This window comes from Panthera pardus, unplaced genomic scaffold, assembly GCF_024362965.1.
Source record: "Panthera pardus isolate Hobbes unplaced genomic scaffold, ASM2436296v1 HiC_scaffold_17, whole genome shotgun sequence".
In the NCBI taxonomy this organism is placed as follows: domain Eukaryota; kingdom Metazoa; phylum Chordata; class Mammalia; order Carnivora; family Felidae; genus Panthera; species Panthera pardus.
Genome location: NW_026526732.1, coordinates 15,632,202 through 15,652,158, shown reverse-complemented (window position 1 = coordinate 15,652,158; position 19,957 = coordinate 15,632,202). Strand labels below are relative to the sequence as shown.

The window sequence follows — 19,957 nt, the reverse complement described above, 5'->3', positions numbered from 1 at the left end:
AGCTGGAATATTTTAATTGTGCTCATTGGTTTCTTGCTGAAAGCTGCCGGTTGGTTAGTCTACTCCACACCGACAGTATGTCTATAGTACTCAAGCATCTGATATATTTTTTTGTGTATTTTGAGAACTTTTTGTACTTAGTTAAAAATATCATTCACTCTCTCAGTCATGGAAATTCCCCTTTTGCATTAGGGGTTTTCTTTTAATATAAAAGTCAACATATAATATTCTAGAGGTTTTTTTTTGTTTGTTTGTTTTTTTAGAGCTCTGTATCACTGAATTTGGGACTTCAGTTTTCTAACCACATGCTAGATTGTACTTTTTATTTATTTAAAAAAAATTTTTTTAACGTTTATTTATTTTTGGGACAGAGAGAGACAGAGCATGAATGGGGGAGGGGCAGAGAGAGAGGGAGACACAGAATCGGAAGCAGGCTCCAGGCTCTGAGCCATCAGCCCTGAGCCCGACGTGGGGCTTGAACTCATGGATCGTGAGATCGTGACCTGAGCTGAAGTCGGAAGCTTAACCGACTGAGCCACCCAGGTGCCCCACTTTTTATTTTTAAAAAAATTTTTTTAACGTTTGTTTATTTTTGAGACAGAGAGAGACAGAGCATGAACAGGGGAGGGGCAGAGAGAGAGGGAGACACAGAATCTGAAACAGGCTCCAGGCTCTGAGCTGTCAGCCCAGAGCCCATCGCAGGGCTGGAACTCATGGACGGTGAGATCATGACCTGAGCCGAAGTCGGACGCTTAACCGACCAAGCCACCCAGGCGCCCCAAGATTGTAGTTTTTAAGTAAAACATGTAGTTTCGAATTTATTATCACCAGCGCTGATACTGGTTACCCAAATGGAGCAGCTATTGTATTACTATCTGAGAAAGAAATCTGTAAAGTCTTAAAATATTGTATTTGTGATAAAGTGCCCTTGACTCTACTTTAAGGGCTGTAATTTAATTAGCAGTAGTGAAGCTTCTCCTTACGGAAGACTAGAATCGAAAGGGAGCTGGGAAACGAAGCTGTTGCCAGGACCTTGAGAAGCAAAGTGTCTCACAAAATAGGTTCCATAATCCATAATTAGTTTAGCCATTACATCTCTGAAAAGGGCAGCCTTCTCTAACTACCTATCCACTCAATGACTTTTATTTCAAATTGTTGCTGGAGACTTCCTTGATTAAAAAATCAGAAGGAAAAAAAAGTAAGATAGTCTCTTTTTTACAAGACCAGTGCTCTAACCCCTGAGCTGTGGAGCCAACCACAATATATTCTCTTTTTTATAAAAAGTAAAGAAGTAACATCTTTCCTGTCTTCAAGCTGTTGGTGGAGATAAATTCTTTTTAAAAGTCCAGTTCTGATGCAAGGCGGATGAGTGCATTTTAACTAGTAGCCTGAAATGTTGCTGGCCTGTTTAGATGTGGAATCTGTTATTCAAAGATACTGTTTGCTTTTCGTTGTTTTTGACTCTAACATAGTATTAAAAACTTGGTTTTTTTAAATGTCTATTTTTGAAAGAGAGAGAGAGTGTGGGAGGGGCAGAGAGAGAGGGAGACACAGAATCCAAAGCAGGGTCCAGGCTCTGAGCTGTCAGCACAGAGCCCGATGTGGGGCTCGAACTCACGGACCGCGAGATCATGACCTGAGCCAAAGTCGGACACTCAACCGACTGAGGCACCCAGGCACCCCAGAAAGAGAGAATCTTAACCAGGCTCCATGCTCAGCATGGGGCCCAATGCAGGGCTCGATCCCCTGACCCTGGGACCATGACCTGAGCCAAAATCAAGAGTTGGATGCTCAACTGACTGAGCCACTCAGGCACCCCATTTTTTAAAACTGACCTTAAACTTGTCCTTTTTTTATGCGTCTTTGCACCATTCTGGATTATAGTAAATAGAAGTAGGTACACAGGTAGCCTCCCTTATGCCCTTCCTTTATTTTTGTGAACCTAACAATACCCATTATATTCTTTAAAATTACTGTTCCCGGGGTACCTGGGTGGCTCAGGCGGTTAAGCATCTGTCTTCAGCTCAGGTCATGATCTCACGGCTTGTGGGTTCTAGCCCTGCATTGGGCTGTGTGCTGACAGCTCAGAGCCTGGAACCTGCTTTGGATTCTGTGTCTCCCTCTCTTTCTGCCCCTCCCCTGCTCACACTCTGTCTCCGTCTCTCAAAAATAAATAAACATTAAAAAATTTTTTTTTAATTATTGTTCTCAGTATGGTACTTTATTTCCCTCTACTTTTATTTCTCCCACCCGCCAAATAGATATTTCTGTCTCTTTTCTTCAGGTTCTATCAGTTTTATGAGACAAGAAGATACACAGTAAATGCATAGTGAAAGCGAGATCTGATTCTCCTTTACGCAATGATGTTTTTATGAAAATGCTACTGTATTATTTAAAAGAGTATTAAGGAATCATCTTTATTCAAACAATTTTAGTGTGTAGGTAGGACTCTGAGGGTTTACTGTTTCTTCAAAATCAATTTCCATGTATATCAAACTTTACAGCAGATAATCCTGTAAACATTTTCTGAATATGGATTGCCTCTACCAGATGTTAGCCAACAACTTGTTTTTGTTAAGTCTTTCCAGAGGTCCACACAGAAAAGGCTTATATGCCAGTTTCCTTCTTTTCCTGGCCCTGGTTTTTTATCCCTTCTCTTTTTTTAGACACCTAAATTTACCTGACAGAGCCCTTAAAATTTAATTTTTTAATTAAGCAATTTTTAATGTTGGGGTACCTGGGTGGCTCAGTTGGTTAAGTGTCTGACTTCGGTTCATGTCATGATCTTGCAGTTCACAAGTTCAAGCCCCGCGTCGGGCTCTGTGCTGACAGCTCAGAACCTGGAGCCTGCTTTGGATTCTGTATCTCCCTCTCTCTCTCTCTCTCTCTCTCTCTCTCCCCTTCCTCCACTTGCTCTCTGTCCCTGTCTATCTCTCTCTCTCTCTCTCTCTCAAAAAAAAAACATTAAAAAATAATTAAAAAAAATTTTTAATGTTAAGCCTTTAAAATTTACAATTTCTATGAAGAGATGGTGGGGAATTTACAGTTAAACAGGGAATGTCGTGATTTAATCCTAACTCCGTGAAGTCAGTAGGCAAGGTAAACGGAAAGCAAATGCTGGTGTCCCTCAGTGGCTGCTAAGGTACCTGTCTTCTCTTTCTGTGCTTGTTTCAGGACCTGCTCAGTGCTGTAGAGACAAAGGAGGCTCTTGAAAGGGAAGTCAGGCTCTTCCAAGAAAGGCTGCTTGCTGGCCAGCGGGTCTGGGATGCCTCGAAGCAGGAACTGAGCCTCTTGAAGAAAAGCTCTTGTGAGTTGGAGAAGAGCTTGGAGGCCAGCATGGATGCGACGGCAGCCTCGAGAAACCAGCACTCCTCGTTTAGGGAGAAAGTCGCAGCGCTGCTCGGGGGCAACTGGGGCACGATTGTGCCCACGGAGGATGCTATTTTGGAAAGGATCCGAGAAATGACCGGCCAGGGAGAGAGCAGGAAAAGTGTGAGTGGTGACTTCTGAGATTCTTAAGGACAGTAGTTTGCTGAGTTAGTGAAAGTATCATTTAAGTGTGGTTTTTATTACTTTCAGCTGTATGTCATGCTTAGGGAGCCTGGGGAGTCACTCAAATGACAGCTAATGACAATGGGGGTTCTGGAGTCAGACCTGACTGTACTGAATCCTGTCTCTACTGCAATACTCGCTCACTGCAGGTGTGCCATGGGCAGGCTCCTGAGAACCTGTCTTTGAGATTCTGTGTTCTCACCTGCTGGACGGGGAGGGCTGAGGGGCCACACCCCTTATCTGAACCCCTTGGGGCCCAATGTGTTTTTGAATTGAGAATTTTTCAGGGTTTAGAAAGGTGAAATAGTACAGGGAACGGTAATGGAGGGAGCTCTCTTTTACACATCCCTCCTCAGTGGGGTCTGAGGCGGCACCCCAGAGTGAACCACATTCATCATTCTGCAGCAGAAGCTGTGACAAATCCATCACACAGAACACACCAGGACTGTGAAGAGCTTTGTGTCACTTCGGGTCAGGGTTTTCTGCCAGCTCCGGTCAGGTCAAGCTTTATCAGCAAGTGAGTTATGAAAAAAGCTGTCTGTTTCCAGATACTTTCGGATTTTGGAATTGCACGTAAGGGTTACTGGGCCTGTGAGAGTATCTGCCCCATAAGGTTATTGCTTGTTGCAAGCAGTAAATGAAAAAGAAGATTGTTCCGAAGTCCTTAATGCAGTGCCGGGCACACAATGATGATAAATATTAACTATCGCTACCCTTGATTCTCCTCATCTCCCTCCTTCTCTTCATAACGCATTGGTGCCTGGGACAGTCTTTTAGGGAACCTGTTGAACAAACGGAGATAGATGTTTGGATTCATATATATGACTGAAGCTTGTTTAATATTGCTATCTTGTTTATACTATTAATAATTCTCCTTGGGGCACCCGGGTGGCTCAGTCGGTTAGGCGACTTGACTCTTGATTTCATCTCAGGTCACAATCTCATGGTTCATGAGATGGAGCCCTGCATCCTGCTCTGTGCAGCAGGGAGCCTGCTTGGGATTCTCTCTCCCTCCCCACCTGCTCGCGCTCTCTCTCAAAATAAATTAAAAAACTTAAAAAAAAATTCTCCTTTACTGTCTAGCTTTGCTTAGCAGAGTCAACTTCAGCCTGACTAAATTACCATCAAATGCAAATTATTGAAGCCCTAAGTAATGAGGTTTTAAAGTAAATAATATCCAAATTCTAGGTGTAACTCCATTGTGATCTACCTCTGTGAGTTCATGTTGGTTCAAAGGAGAAATTGCATTTTTCCCTTTTTTGATGTTTCTAAAATACTCAGAGCCATCACTAACTCAGAGTTCAGGGTGGCATTTGAAAATTTCCTTTAATGATAAAACATTTTCAATCCCCTTTAAAAAATTCTCCAAAATTCATGTGTGCTCTTAGGAGCAAGTCAGGTGACCCCTTTGTCCAGGTGTAGGGTTCTCTTTGCGGATATAAAATGTGCAGGTCTCTGAGGGTAACTCAGTTTTTCTTGTGATTGGTCCTGGATTGCAGAAGAACATTATTTCCAGGACTGAGAACAATTTCATTAAGTTATTTACCTTGCCTAGTAAGAGATGCACTTCAGTAGCTAATGGTCCTTAACCATTTCATTTTATTGCTTCCCTTTTCTGGTTTTCCAAATGTTTTCCTGAAACTATTTTAATTCAGCATGTGAAGCATGGCATAAAATTGTCAGCGTGATGTATATGTTTATTTTCTGAAGCAAAATGATGTAAATTGGTTAAGCTGGCTATGCCTTCCCCTACTCCCCAGAAAAATCAGAATGATTCAGAGTCTTTTTAGTGCCTTTGTCTGCCTTTTCTACCCTGTAATTTTTTTCAATAGCTGTTCTCACTATTTAAAAGCCCGAAATCAAGCGTATAGCTGGCATCTTGTGTGACTCATCTTCAAGTAAAATCAGGAGAAAATGGATTTCATATATTGTCTTAGAAATGTTTCTAAAGAATGGGAGCTTTACAGATTGATGAATCTGTTTGTTGAGGGGGCCATACACCCCTGCCAGCTGCCGTGGTTAAACACACACTCAACAGTTGCGTAACACCCATGCGAAGGCCCAGTGGTGGGTTCAGGCCGGGCCTGGCAAATTTTGCCGCTTCATGTAGACTCCTACTTTGTGAACCTTGCCTTTCTTCTTTTCCCTGTTGCTGTTCATTTTTACTCTCCTATGTTTGCAGTTCTCAGTAGAATTCAGGACACCACCCACACGCTTTCAGTAGGTCACTTCTACTTGTTCCTGGCTTTTCTGCTTATAGCCAAGTCAAATTCTCTTTTTAAAAGCTTTACTGTTTCTGGGGCGCCTGGGTGGCTCAGTCGGTTAAGCGTCCGACTTCAGCTCAGGTCACGATCTCGAGGTCCGTGAGTTCGAGCCCCGCGTCGGGCTCTGGGCTGATGGTTCAGAGCCTGGAGCCTGCTTCCGATTCTGTGTCTCCCTCTCTCTCTGCCCCTCCCCCGTTCATGCTCTGTCTCTCTCTCTGTCTCAAAAATAAATAAAATGTTAAAAAAAAATTAAAAAAAAAAAGCTTTACTGTTTCTTGGGGTAGTGTTTCTCAGTTTGGCACTATTGACGTTTCAGGCTGGATAATCCTTTGTCATGGGGCTGCTTTGTATGTACATTGTAGGGTATTTAACAACATCTCTGGCTTCTACCCAGTAGGTACCAATGCCACTATTTTCCCTCTCCATTTGTGACAACCAGTGATGTCTCCAGGCAAATGTCCCTGGAGGATGAAATCACCCCCGGTTGGAAACCAGTCTCTTAAAGGAATGTCCTGCTGTTGGGTTCCTAGGAATTCTAAATGAGTGTTTCGATGATGTTTAGCCTTGAAATTTCAGTACACTTGTAACAGGTGTTTTTGAAATAATGATGTCTTGCACAATGACAGAAAGTTGCGACATTTTCAGATTCTAGTGTAGGTTTTTGAGGCAAACATTTTTTTTTCCTTACTTAAATTTTTTTTAACATTTATTCATTTTTGAGAGTGAGAAAGATAGACCATGAGTGGGGCAGGGGCAGAGAGAGAGGGAGACGCAGAATCCGAAGCGGGCTCCAGGCTTTGAGCTGTCAGCACGGGCCCAACGTGGGGCTTGAACTCATGGACTGCAAGATCATGACCTGAGCTGAAGTCGGATGCTTAACCGACTGAGCCACCCAGGCACCCCTTCCTTACTTTTAGATGTTTCCTAACCAGCTCATCATCTGGATGAGAAGTGATTATGTACAGAGAGGACAGGACCATGATTGATCTCTATGTCATTTCCTAAATTGAAGACAATTCATACAAGCTTACACACGATTATCTAGACAGCTCTTTTGTTCTTCTTTAGGCACACATAAGGGTTTATTTTGTCCACTGGAGTGTTTCTTGGTCCAGTGGCTCCAGGTGAGCTGTGGGGACCCAGCCTGATGCCCTAAAGGACCTGAGACGTGCTTTACAACCCCCTGCTCCCTCATCTGATCTGATCATTCTGCTTTGTTCCTAATTCTCCCAATACACAAAACCAAACATTTACCCAGAATCTTCGGCAGACTTCCACTATCATTTCATTGCCCCAGATTATGTTACATGGTCACACCTAGCTATGGGGGCACCTGGGAGAGTGAAAAGATAGAGATTTTGGCTCTCCTGGCATCTACAGTGTCGTAATTTCCTAGGATGGCCATAACAAAGTGCCTCTAACCTGGTGGCTTAAACAATAGAAGTGTGTTTGTATTGTCTCCCAGTTCTGGAGGCTGTAAATCTAAAATCATGATGTCGGCTAGGTTGGTTTCTTCTGAGGCCATAAGGGAGAATCTGTCCCAGGACTCTTGCCTGGCTTCTGGTGGTCTCAGGTGGTCCTTGGCTTATGAATGGCATTCTCTTTACATCTTCACATTATTTTCCTTCTATTTGTGTGTGTCTCCGTGTCCACATTTTCCCTTTTTTATAAGCACACTAGCCATATTGCATTAGGGCCCAGCTCTGTAAAGACTGTATTTCCAAATAAGGTCACATTCTGAGGTACTGGGGGACTTGAACATACCTCTTTTATGGAGAACCCAATTTAACCTGTAACAAAAGTCGACATGGGGCACCTGGGTGGCTCAGTCAGTTGAGAGAGCCCGACCCTTGGTTTCAGCTCAGGTCATGATCCCAGGGTTGTGGGAATGACCCTTGTGTCAGTCGGGCTCTGTGCTGAGTGTGGAGCCTGCTTGGGGTTCTCTCTCCCTCCCCTTCTGTCTCTCTCTCTCTCTCTCTCTCTCTCTCTCTCTCTGTCCCTCAGTCCCTCTCCACCCTCTAAAAAAAAGCATACACACTGATAATAAGGAAAGAGAATTTGATTGATGTTTTATTCCTGGTCCCTGACAACATATTTTATATACTTCCTAAGTGAAAATTACAGCTTGACTAATGAGAAAAGAGCTGTGTGTCCAAAAGACACTGGTCCTTAAGTGACCCAAGTGGTTCTTTCTTCAGCTTAGAACTCTTGTGCTTTCTTTAGTTTAATCTTAGGGCAAAAGTGTCTCTCTGGTGAAATCAACAACTACTTGTCCTTGGGAAGTGACTGAAATTTTTTAGGGCATTATGACTTCGCTTCCCAACACCAAGCTCCTTGTTTTTGAAGGATAATTTACTTCAGTGCCTTTTTGTTTTTTTTTTTTTTTAAAAAATGAGGTATGTTTTGTTTATTATAATCCCTCTCCCTTTCCCTCGATTCCCTACATCTCTCGTGTTGAAATCCCTGGCACATTTTGTCCCACGGAATATTAGGGATATGTTAACAGATGATACTAAGAAAAAGAGGAAAAAGAAAAAAGGAAAGCTTATTGACTCTTCAGAGTTCTCGGTGTGAAAACACAACACAGCTTCACAGTTTTGGTGAGACACATATGTTCACCCAGGCGCTGGCATTTGATGTTCCCGAGAACCGAGTCAGATTAGAATGTTAATTTATTTGACTACATTTATGTAAATATCGCTCTGAAAACTATTGGTCGTACATGTACTGAGACCCAAAATAAGCTTATGAAGCTACGTTCTGGGACACGTAGACTATGGAGGGGTTCCCAGCTGCTTGCTCCTTCCTGGACACCGGAATCTTGAGTTTGCAGCTTCTTTACAGTTCAGCCGTCTACGTACCAGTGGTTTTAAAAGTCATACTCTGCTGACCCTTCAAGCTTCGTGGAGCACTCTTGGGTCCACACAGGGTGAGGATGCGGGAGGAACCTTGTCACCTTCGATATAGCACATTGCGCCTTATTTGTCCTTCCCAGAAAGGTTTTTAGTTAAAAAACAGGCTCTGTGGGCTGCAGATGGTTTGAGAAACAACGATCTAGGACAATTTCTGAAGGGCCCCTTTAACGCTTTATGACAGAAGCATGGGAGTGACTGAACCAACATACTGGAGTAGGAATACTGATGGTAAAAATGGATGCAGCGCATTGAACTTCAGTCGGGTGTGAAATACTGTGCTGCTCAAATTATCTAAATTATCATCTCATCGTCAGAGCAAAGACACTAAGTTTCAGACAGGTTGATTACCTGCTTCAGTTAACATGCTGCTAAGTAGTAGAGTGGGAACTTGAGACGGGGACTGTGTGACTCCAGAGACCCCGTGCCACAGTCTGGTCTCCATCAGGATGTCCTCTTCTTTCTTCAGGGTCATTATCACTACCTTACTCATACTTTCAGCCATTGCCTGAGGTGTCATCCTCAAAATGGGAGGCTTTTTTTTTTTTTTTTTTTTTTAATGTAACCGGGCTATTTGCACATTCGTGCATTTCAGATTTTATTTTTTTTAAGTAATCTCTACACCCGGGGTGCCTGGGTGGCTCAGTCGGTTAAGTGTCCGACTTCAGCTCAGGTCTTGATCTCCTGGTTCGTGAGTCCGAGCCCTGCGTCGGGCTCTGCTGACAGCTCAGAGCCTGGAGCCTGCTTCAGATTCTGTGTCTCCCTCTCTCTCTGCCCCTCCCCCGTTACACTCAGTGTCTCTCTTTCTCTCCCAAAAATAAACATTAAAAAAAAAAAGGTCATCTCTACACCCCGTGTGGGGCTGGAACGCACAACCCTGAGATCAAGAGTTGCATGCTCCCCCGACTGAGCCAGCCATGCACCCCCAAAATGGGAGTCTTTCCTGATCAATTTCTCTGGCAGGCTTTGCTTTCCTCTGGGACCTTCGTCAGTGTACAGACTGTGGCTAAGTGATTACCCAGTTCTCCATCTCTCCAGCTGAGGATTTCTGTGTCTCTTTTTTCTTTGGTCTCATTCTCTTTGTTAGGTTAACTATGGGGTAGGAGAAGTGTTGAAGGACTTCCAGGTAGAAAGACTCACTTCCTACTTGGAGTCGAATGTGAAACACATTTCCTACTGCGCAGAATCATGTGCTCTGCCTTGTATAATCTGATATCATTAAACAGCCCTCCTCCCCCCCCGGGCAGTATCTTGGGGCTGTTGTTTGATGGCTGTTGTTTTGTAGGTGACTTTGTATATTATACCAAGACAGGCATGCCTTTCTTTTACATTGAGATCACATCGCTTATTAGTAAGTGCCAATGGTAGGAAGTACAAAATGAGGAATTCTCAGAGGCTCATATTCTGTAATTAAAATTGAAATTTCCTTGGAGAACACAATGCCTTGGATGTGGTGCTAAGCAGCTTGCCATCAAATATTTGATTTCAAGCACCCACAGAGGTATAGAATTAATTGAATTACAGGCCTGGGACCTGGAGAGCCACAGAAGCACACGATTTGAGCATTTGGAGATGAAGTAGTCTAACCTTCCTGGCTGTAGCCACAGTAAGATGCTTAAAATACGAAATAAACACAAAGACATAAAATTGCAAATATAGTATCTCACCTGTATTTTAACAGGGCATAAAAATAAATTATTTGAAAATATTAATAGTTGTTAACCTCTGAGTGGTTTTTCTTCCTTAAACTTTTTCTTTTGTCCTTAATGAATCTTTCTTTATTTTTTAATTTTTTTTTAATGTTTATTTTTGACAGAGAGAGAGAGAGAGAGAGAGAGAGAAAGCATGAGCAGGGGAGGGGCAGAGAGAGAGGGAGACACAGAATCTGAAGCAGGCTCCAGGCTCTGAGCTGTCAGCACAGAGCCTGACGCGGGGCTGGAACTCACAGACTGCGAGCGAGATCATGACCCGAGCTGAAGTCAGACGCTCAATTGACTGAGCCACCCAGGCGCCCCTTTAATGAATCTTTTATAATGAGTATATATTACTTTGTAATTTTGGGGACCGGGAAATATTCTTCCTTTCACTGAAGTGGAATTATTTCTCTGATTTGGACCTGTTGGTCCTTAACTTAAGCTCTGAGAGCAACTCAGAGCAAACCCTAGTGTTCTTCCAGATAATAGCTTTACAAAATATTTGACGATGGCTGGAGTGTTTTCTTGCTTTTTAAAATGGTTATTGGTAGGTAAGCAGAATTTTTTTTTAACAGAAACTATAAACCCGAAACCATCAAGATATTTCAGTTTCTGTAAGAATGGTACTGAGTAGTATGTAAATGTCTACTTTTTTCTTTTTTCTCTTCTGAAACTAACCATCAAAACAAAACACATTTTTCACCCCAAACTTGGTGTCTTTATTAAATTCAATGTTTCCTGAAGACTGGATCAGGTAGACTCAGTTTGAGCCTTCTCGACATGTACCCGAGGTCTTTGGTAAACGTACATTCTTATTTATAGGAACGTCAGGACAAAGAGAGAAACTCCAGGGAAGGATGGGAGCATTGGAAAAGTGAGGAGTGTGTGAAGAGAATGGGGGCCTTTAATGGAGAAACTGTGATTTCATTTTGTGGGAGAGGAGGTAGCAGTCAGATCGTCCCGCCTTCTTTCGTGTAGAATTGCTGTGTTAAGTTTGACCTTCCAAATGCTATAATGATAATATCACCGTATGAGTACACAGCACGGAAGCAGCACCACTGAACTTTGGTGCCTGAGTAACCGATACTCAATGGAAAATTGAAAAAATATCTTGAAAAAATATCTTTATGCACTTGAATTCTGGATAAATTTACTATAAAGTTAACTCACTGTGTAATCTTTATTTTTTTTTTAATTTTTTTTAACGTTTATTTATTTTTGAGACAGAGAGAGACAGAGCATGAACGGGGGAGGGTCAGAGAGAGGGAGACAGAGAATCTGAAACAGGCTCCAGGCTCTGAGCTATCAACACAGAGCCCGACGCGGGGCTCGAACTCACGGACCACGAGATCGTGACCTGAGCCGAAGTCGGCCGCTCAACCGACTGAGCCACCCAAGCGCCCCTCACTGTGTAATCTTTAATCCGCCATATATGGTGGAGGAGTTTCTCTGGGGAATGACACTTGCATAGGTTTTAAAAGCACTTTCTGTCTGAACTTTTTTTCCAGTTAAGCTTTGAGGCTCCTAAATTAATGGCAGTTTTAGGGGTATGTAAATATCACCCATAAATATTTATCGAGTAACCTGTTTAAGGAATTATATAAAAATGAAAAAAAATACCAATAGAAGTATTTTATTAGGTAATGAATACAGATTTATTTCAAGCAGAGGCAGATACAGCTATCAAATTACCTGTTTTTTATTTAATTTTTACAAAGAATCTGGAAGTTGGTGTTATAAATAGTTATGTTGCTTGGGTTGAGCACTAGATTTGAACACTTTGGTGCATCCGAAACAAGGCTTATCCTTGTCTGTTTCTTTGTTTCCAGATGGTCTCCCAGCTTGAAGCCCGAATATCTGAGCTTGTTGAACAGTTGGGAAGTGAGTCTGGGTTTCACCAGAAAGCTCTTCAGAGGGCCCAGAAAGCAGAAAGCAAGTTGGAGACTCTTCAGGGTCAGCTGACATACCTGGAGGGAGAGCTGGCTTCTGGAGATGTTTTGCGAGATAACTTGGATTTTGAGAAACAAAAAGTAATAACCCGAGGGTATCTGTGGGGAGAAACATCTGTTGCAGTTTAAAATTTTACCTGAAAATGTTCTGAATTTTACAGTACTTCAGTAGAATGGTTAAGTCTGCATAATGAGTAAATGTCAGGGAACAACGTCCTGTTTTGGGGTGTCTTCCTAGTACTTAGGGCTTTCTTGATTCGGATTAATCCAGTTAAACTCAACAGGTATTTGTTGAATGCCGGTTATGTATGAGACCCTGAAGGTTTGAGGGCTAAGGTCTGAGTAACACACAGTTCTTGATCATAAAAGGCTCATAATGTACTTGAGGAGACAGACATTCTAGTCATTTGCTGTAACTATAAAGCTGTACGTGTTGTAATGGATGTATTGATTGACAAAATGCTGTAGGAACTCAGTGAAGGGAATGATAACTTCTGGATAAGAGGAGGATTTTTACAGGGGAGAGGGCAATGGAGTTCACCCTTGAAGGGTAAGTAGGATTTTAGAGGAGCGAGGGTGCAAATACTGTAGGGGAAACAGTGCGAGCAAAGGCGTGAAAGCTCCTAAGGGCATAGTGTAGTCATAGTGCGGAGGGATTGTTCCAGTGTGGCGAGAACACAGCATTCCGGATGGGGTTGTGGCAGGAGAGAAGACTAGCGTGGTTTGGATGATGAAGATTCTTTATTCTAGCTTCTGTAGAATATTAAGTGTAGTAAGTGATTTTGAGCATTGCGGTGTTTTAGAAAGATGACGCGATGTCACAGTGAAGCTGAAGTCACAGCAGGGACAGACTCGGGAATGCTAATGGCGATAACCCTGTGTGAGAGAAGGAGAGTACCATGAGAAGGCGCCCCCACTTATGACCTGACCGTGGGGAGACCATCTGTGACCGTCCAGAGGCAGTTAGAGTGGCGGAGAGCAGAAGCCAGTTTGCTCCGGGCTGAGGGGTGAGTGCGGAGGAAAGGTTTGAGTGTAGAAGTAGATTTTTAGGAAGTCTGGCGACCAGAGAGAAAAGAGGCATGAAGCAAGACGACTGAAGGAAGATTTTATTGGCTGGAAGGGGAAGGTACATGGTTGTGAGTCACAGGAGGAAAAAAAAGAGAGAGAGAGAAAAAGAAATGGGATTGGGATTGGATTTGGCATGAAAAATAAATACCCTTAGGTTAAAAAAAATATTCTGGAAACACATTCATCCTCATTTTTCAGCACTTCGGAAAGCCAAGGAAGCATCACGCCTGCATGGAGGGTTGGATAGGCAAAGACACGTAAGAGGTCTGTGGGAAATCCTAGTCTAAGTGGATGAGACAGGTAAATGAGAACACAAGAGTTAATTAATGGAGGGAGGTATAAAATTCAACAGGAAGTTGGATAAAGTTTCCTGTTTCTGTGAGTGAGGAAATGAGCCATCTTCACACAGGAGGTAGCATCACGAGAGGCTTTAAAGAATGAGTAGGAATTTGTCAGGCAGAAGAGGTGGGGGAAGGGATTCACACTACCAGAACAGTAGGAGGAAGGAAGGAGTGGAGGTGTGACCTGTTGTGACCTGCTGTGACCTGCTCAGGAGACCAGTGAGGCACAGGGAGACCGAACAGGGTGCCTGGTGAATCCAGAGGCGTGAGGTGGCTCTGGAGACGTGTAGGAATAATTGAGATAGGGAAGGCTAGTTGCCCAAGGCTTTATCCTGTAGACAATGGGAAGCCATAGAAGGCTTTTGAATAAAAGAAAAGATTTCTCCGAAGGCAGACTGGCTTGGAGGGCCTAGAGATGAAAGGTAGGGAGCCCAGCTAGGGTATTGTTAGAATAGATAATTAGAATAGAATAGAACAGTTGGTAATAAAGATTTGGACCAGGTAGTAGGGTTATGAATGAAGGGGTAGATTTGACAAATTTGGGAGGGTGAAGAGTATCTGAAAAAGATGTGTTGATTGAAAATTTGAGTTTGAAAGGAAATGTTGCGCCTGAGTATAATGTGTTAAATTGGAAGAAATCTGACTGCTGGGCTATCTACCTAGATGTCCCATGAACACATTGCACTAATCATTTTCAAAATGGAAACGATCACCTCTCCACAAATTTGCCCCCTCCTGCCTCAGGGATGATGATGTAATCTGCCTCCAGCCACCTGAGACAAAAGCCCCAGGGTCATTCTTAATGCTTCCCTCTTCTTAACCAATTCCTAAACACTGTAAATTCCATCTCCTTAACATATCTCAAATGTCACCCCCCCCCCCCCATCTCTATATTTAGCGGCAGTGCTCTGACTCCAAACATTATAATCATTTGTATGGACTGTCCAAACAACCTTCCAACAACTCCCCACTGCTGCCAGGGAGGTCTTAATAAAATGTGTGTCTAATTTTTCTTAAAATTGGCCAGGGGCTCTCTGTGGCCTTCAGGCTCAGCTACAGATTTCTTTTTTCCATGGCTAAGCATTCTGTGACCTGGCCAGATCCCCTCTCCAGGCTTTCCATCACCCGTGATCCCTCCAGCCTACGGTGGCAAACTCCAGGCTTCAGGGGACTAACAGGGCCCTGCAAGGGTGTGTGGTGATTGATCTCTGAGCCTGAAGACATCCACATTCAAATTTATAAAAAACAATTGGATGGCCAAAAAAAAAAAAAAAAAAAAAAAAAAAAAAAAAAAAAATTGGGGGCCTCCTTGGCATCCTATATTACATGTTGCTGTTCTCTTCGAGAAAAAGTTCTCCTTACCTTCTTCACCTGGTAATAGCTGTCCCTTGAAGACTCACTTCCAATGTCATTTCCTCCTTCCCCTTCCTTAGAGACTTAGTTTTCCTTCATGCAACATGTGCGTGTGTCTGTCACAGCACTTACTGCCCTAATGTCTTCTGTCTTCTCTAGTCAACTCCAAGCTTCTTGAGATCAGAGGAAATCTTTTTTTTTTTTTTTTTTTCTTTTTTCTTGGTTTCTCCAGCAATTAGGGAAGAGTCAATAAATAGTATTTAAATTGTGAAGAAAGATCTAAAAAGCAAGAATTTTAGGTAGACTGGTGTCTCTTCCCTTTTTATTTTTCATTGTAATGACTCATTAATGTTCGCTGAGCTTGTGCCAAAAGAACTCTCAGTTACGAAAGCAAATTATGTAAATGGATTCCACTGTGGCGAATATTCCGTAGATCACCACCTCTGAACTGCACGTCCTAGTATGGATGACAGGCATGTAAAAGTGAAAAGCAAAGTTGTACAGAGTTTAAGTTTAAATATAGGTAATTGAGGTGCACACAGAATAGAATATATTTATGCTAAACTGTGATTCAAAGAAATAAGTTGTACAGGAAATCCCTCCAGTGACCCTACCCTTTTGAGGCATAGCCGAGATCTTTGAAATGGGCCCTTGCTCTGTGGGGTGTGGCTTGGTCCTGTCCTTATCCCATTTTGCCGGTTGTAGATCCTGGCATGCTACGTGGATGGGTCACATGTAGACGTAGCAAGAGAGACTTTATGCTTCCACATGGAGGGTCCTGGTTCTATTTTATTTACAAAACAAACAATAGCAATTATTTTTACTTTCATCCATACCTTCAAAATGAATAATTCCAAGGGGAGTGCTGACACAGCATGAAGAAGTGAGAAACTGGTGATGTGGAAACAAAAGTAGCTTCTGGCCTTGGTCTTGTAGCCCAAGACAGCAACCTACCACCGTGTGGCACAGCAGATAAGCAGTACTTCCCGTGACCGTGCCTTACAAAGAAGAGATTACACTCTAGGTATGCCGCTCAACAAAATTTGAAAGTACTCACAAATAATTTCATCTCGATGACTAAAAGTATCGATAGTTCTGGGCTTTATACTGGCATGCTTCAGTCACCCAGGAATCATACTTATTTAAACATATAGTCGCCTCAGAATGCCAGATAGATGAAGACTTATTGCAGTGGGAAGAAAGTTTCAAAGACAGAACCCAAATCATGAAGTGATGATACAGAAAGTTCATTGATTGGTTCGCTCATCCAACAAGTGCTTAGTAAGCATTCCTCTGTCAGGCGTGGCCCGATAAACCACAGAAATTAAGTGGAGGATATAAAAAAAATACTGAATTCAAGGGCTACATGCACCCTGATGTTTTAGCGACATTATCAACAATAGCCGAATCATGGAAAGAGCCCAAATGTCCATTGACTGATGAATGGATAAAGAAATTGTGGTGTGTGAGTGTGTGTGTGTGTGTGTGTGTGTGTGTGTGTGTAAGTGTGTGTGTAAGATAAGTAAATAAATAAATAAATACATACTATTCAGCCATAAAAAAGAATGAAATCTTGCCATTTGTAACGACATGGATGGAACTCAAGAGTATTACGCTAAGAGAAGTAAGTCAGAGAAAGACAAATACCATATGGTTTCTCTCCATATGTGGAATTTAAGAAACAAAACAAATGAACATAGCGGGAAAGACAAGAAGGAAAACCAAGAAACAGACTCTTAACTTAGAGAACAAACTGATGGTTACCAGAGGGGAGGTGTGTGGGGGGATGAGTTAAATAGGTGATGGGGATTAAGGAGTGCACTTGTCGTATTGAGCACCAGGCATCGTATGTAACTGTTGAGGCACTAAATGGTACATATGAAACTAGTATTACACTGTATGTTAACTAACTGGAATTTAAATAAAAACTTGGAAGAAAAATAAGGAAATCAAGTGGAGGAAGATCCTGGAAGGATTTTGTAACATTCACCTGTTAAAAAATGAACCTTGACTTCATTGATACAGCTGTGTTTTACAGTATTGTTCCTTAAACTATGTTACATTAAAAACTCTTTAAGACATTTTTTTGGTATAGGAATTTAAGTTTCAAAAAAAAAAAAGCAAAAACGTTGTCCAAGTGTGTTTGTATGGAGAGCTTTGATTTTGGAGTGATCTGTAGAATCCAAGGGGAGTAAAGTGGCCACTGTTGTCATGTTTTTTTCCACATTTGAGGCCAGGGCCCACTTAGGATGGAAAACTTGCCATGGAAGGTTTGTGGATGAGTAGATCCCAGAAGCTGAATTAGCCTGGAAGGGACAGCAGCCTGTCACCAAAGCAGAGAGATGTAGATGTTGTCCAGAGGATGCCAGATTTGTCACATGGCAGGGTTGAGAAGAGTGTCTCATGTTATGTTGAACATCAAGATCACTGACCACGATAGTCAAGTGAATTTGGACAGGAAGCAGGGCAGGGAGCTGGCAAGGTGGTTCTGGAATTCATTACCAAACACTGGGGTCAGGGGTCAGGCTCCATACTGGGTTTAACGAGACCTATCTGTAAGTTTGGGAGAAAGAGAAGGAGTCTGTGAGATCACCTGTTAACTTCGTTTTTGTGCCTCATTTTCATTTTTGTTCTTGGGTTTAGTATCTTAAATTTCTGGATCAGCTCTCAGAGAAAATGAAACTGGACCAGATGGCTGCTGAACTTGGCTTTGACATGCGCCTGGATGTAGTCTTAGCTCGCACAGAGCAGCTGGTCCGCCTCGAGAGCAACGCAGTCATTGAAAACAAGACTATCGCTCACAATTTACAGAGAAAGGTAGGGGATACTGAAACTTGCTAGTGTTGAGAGAAAGAATTGCTGAGACACTTAAATATTGAAAAATAATTTACTTCCCCTTGTATTTGTCACTGTGGTTAGGAAACATAAATATGTATTTATAATTTTGAGTCTCTGTTTCAAGTCTGAGGGATGGTAAGTTTATCACCTAAGGTTATGTTTGACTGTGAGTCATAGAGACCCAAAATAATGGTGGCTTATATGACTGGATGTGCTTCCTCCCCACCCCCACCCCCACCCCCACCCCCATAAGTTTCTAGAAGTAGACCGCTCAGGGTGAGTGTGGCCAGTCTGCTCTGTGAAGTTTGCAAGGAGCCAGGCTCATTTCAGCTCATTAATCTCCCATTCCTAGGGTGGTTCATATCTTTATGGTTCAAAATGGTACCTATGGGTTCCAGACAGAAATTTGGAGAAGAAAGGGACAAAGAAGAGGGATGCAAAAGAGCATGTGTGAGCTGTCTTTTGATGGAGGCTTCCAGAATTTGCCACGTGAACTTGTGTTTATATTCCATGATTCTGGTGACCGAAATTAATTCAAGGGAAGCCGGACAGTGTAGTCCTTTCCCTAGGTAACTACTTGCCTACCTACGAAACTCACTGATTCTATTATTAAGGGAGATGAGGAGAACTTGGGAATATCTAGCAGTCTCTGAGTTGATAAACTCTCTGGCACTGGAGAGAAAAGCGAGGAGAAGCATTTACTTTTCATTGACTCAAAAGAAGAATTAAAAACAGTTTAGACTAAATAAATGAATGAGTAGATGAAAAGGATAAAAATATAATTATTAGTTATATAATTATTGGCATTGGTGAAAGAAAGAGCAAAACACAGATGTGTTCTTATAATAGTTCTTAGGAGAAAATTCTGTGGTGGAATTATAGTGTACAGGCTGTGTCATGGGTCACATCTGGGATTCCAGTTTGGTTCCACCAAGCTGTGTGACCTTGGACAAATTACATGCCTCTCTGTCTCTATTTCCTCATATTTAAGATGGGAATGATATCTACCTCATGAGGTTGTTTATTTTTAATAAGACCCATTTTTTAAACTCTTGGCTCATAGACTGAGCTATATTCACATTTGATCTCTTCTCCATATACTAGATTTTGAGGAATACTTTATAAAAGACAGCAGATAACCCCTGTGACTGTCAGAGACATTAAACTGAGCTACAGTTCTTTCTGAAGGTCTCCTCAGATAATTGATTTTCCCCCCGATCTCCAACATCGTTCCTTCTGACATATTGTATAATAATTGAAATTACCAGCTGTACAGGACTCACCAGGGTAATTGTGCAGTCGAGGGGAATTTGACATGAAGAAGCTCGAGGAAGGGAGTTTGGCTAGAGAGACACGAAATGGGCTTTGTTAAAAATGGATCTGGCTGTGGACGCTGCCACCATGGTTAGACAAGATACACAAGGCTGCATTTCAGTCTGTCCTTCACACCTCTGAGAAGTGCAGAGTATATAATTACGGAAAATGTGATGGTCCTCGGCTCTAACATTCTAGAATTCTGCACGATTCCAATCCCCAATGTTTGCAACAGATGTAAGAGGTTTCTGTACTTAATATTCTCCTCACTAATTGTGACATCACAATCCAGGAGGATTTCTTTTCCCCCTTTAGAGGCCATAATCTTTTTCTAAAATCCATTATAAATTCCTTCATCAAGTTTGATTGTCAGTGATTAGTGCTGTTTGAAGAATTTGTTCTCTGCTTGGTTTGTGGCCGGTATAGGCCAGGCAGATGATAAAGACACCAGTGAACTGGAACCTTCTTGACGTCCTTTCCATTTCAAAGATTTTAAACATATAAGCACAGCTTTCTTTAAATGCTCCCTGATATAACTTACTTTAAAAAGATAACAACTCTCATGTTTGGCATCACTCGGTCTGGTTCCAAGGGATTGAAATTACTCAGTCTCGGTTTTTGGTGCTAACACGCACTCTGTTTTCTTTTAGCAAAGACCAGTGCCAGGGGATG

The 19,957-nt window shown here is 42.3% G+C and overlaps 1 protein-coding gene and 1 long non-coding RNA gene across 6 annotated transcripts in view; one reads left to right on the top strand and one right to left on the bottom strand.

Moving 5' to 3' along the window:
• CCDC170 (coiled-coil domain containing 170) overlaps window positions 1-19,957 on the top strand; it is a 107,819-nt gene that overhangs the window by 65,737 nt on the left and 22,125 nt on the right. For 4 of the 5 annotated variants that reach the window (XM_053904380.1, XM_053904378.1, XM_053904376.1 and 1 more), the window contains 3 exons: window positions 3,175-3,492; window positions 12,252-12,452; window positions 17,777-17,950. In XM_053904380.1, the coding sequence (XP_053760355.1) occupies window positions 3,175-3,492; window positions 12,252-12,452; window positions 17,777-17,950 (693 nt within the window). The remainder of the gene's footprint in view (window positions 1-3,174; window positions 3,493-12,251; window positions 12,453-17,776; window positions 17,951-19,957) is intronic. The other variant, XM_053904377.1, reaches the window with a different exon arrangement.
• Window positions 12,106-19,521, bottom strand: LOC109256432 (uncharacterized). The gene is made up of 4 exons (XR_002075648.2): window positions 19,255-19,521; window positions 15,970-16,131; window positions 15,143-15,590; window positions 12,106-12,470 (listed from the first exon to the last, which is right to left on the bottom strand). It is a non-coding gene; the product is annotated as an uncharacterized LOC109256432 (long non-coding RNA).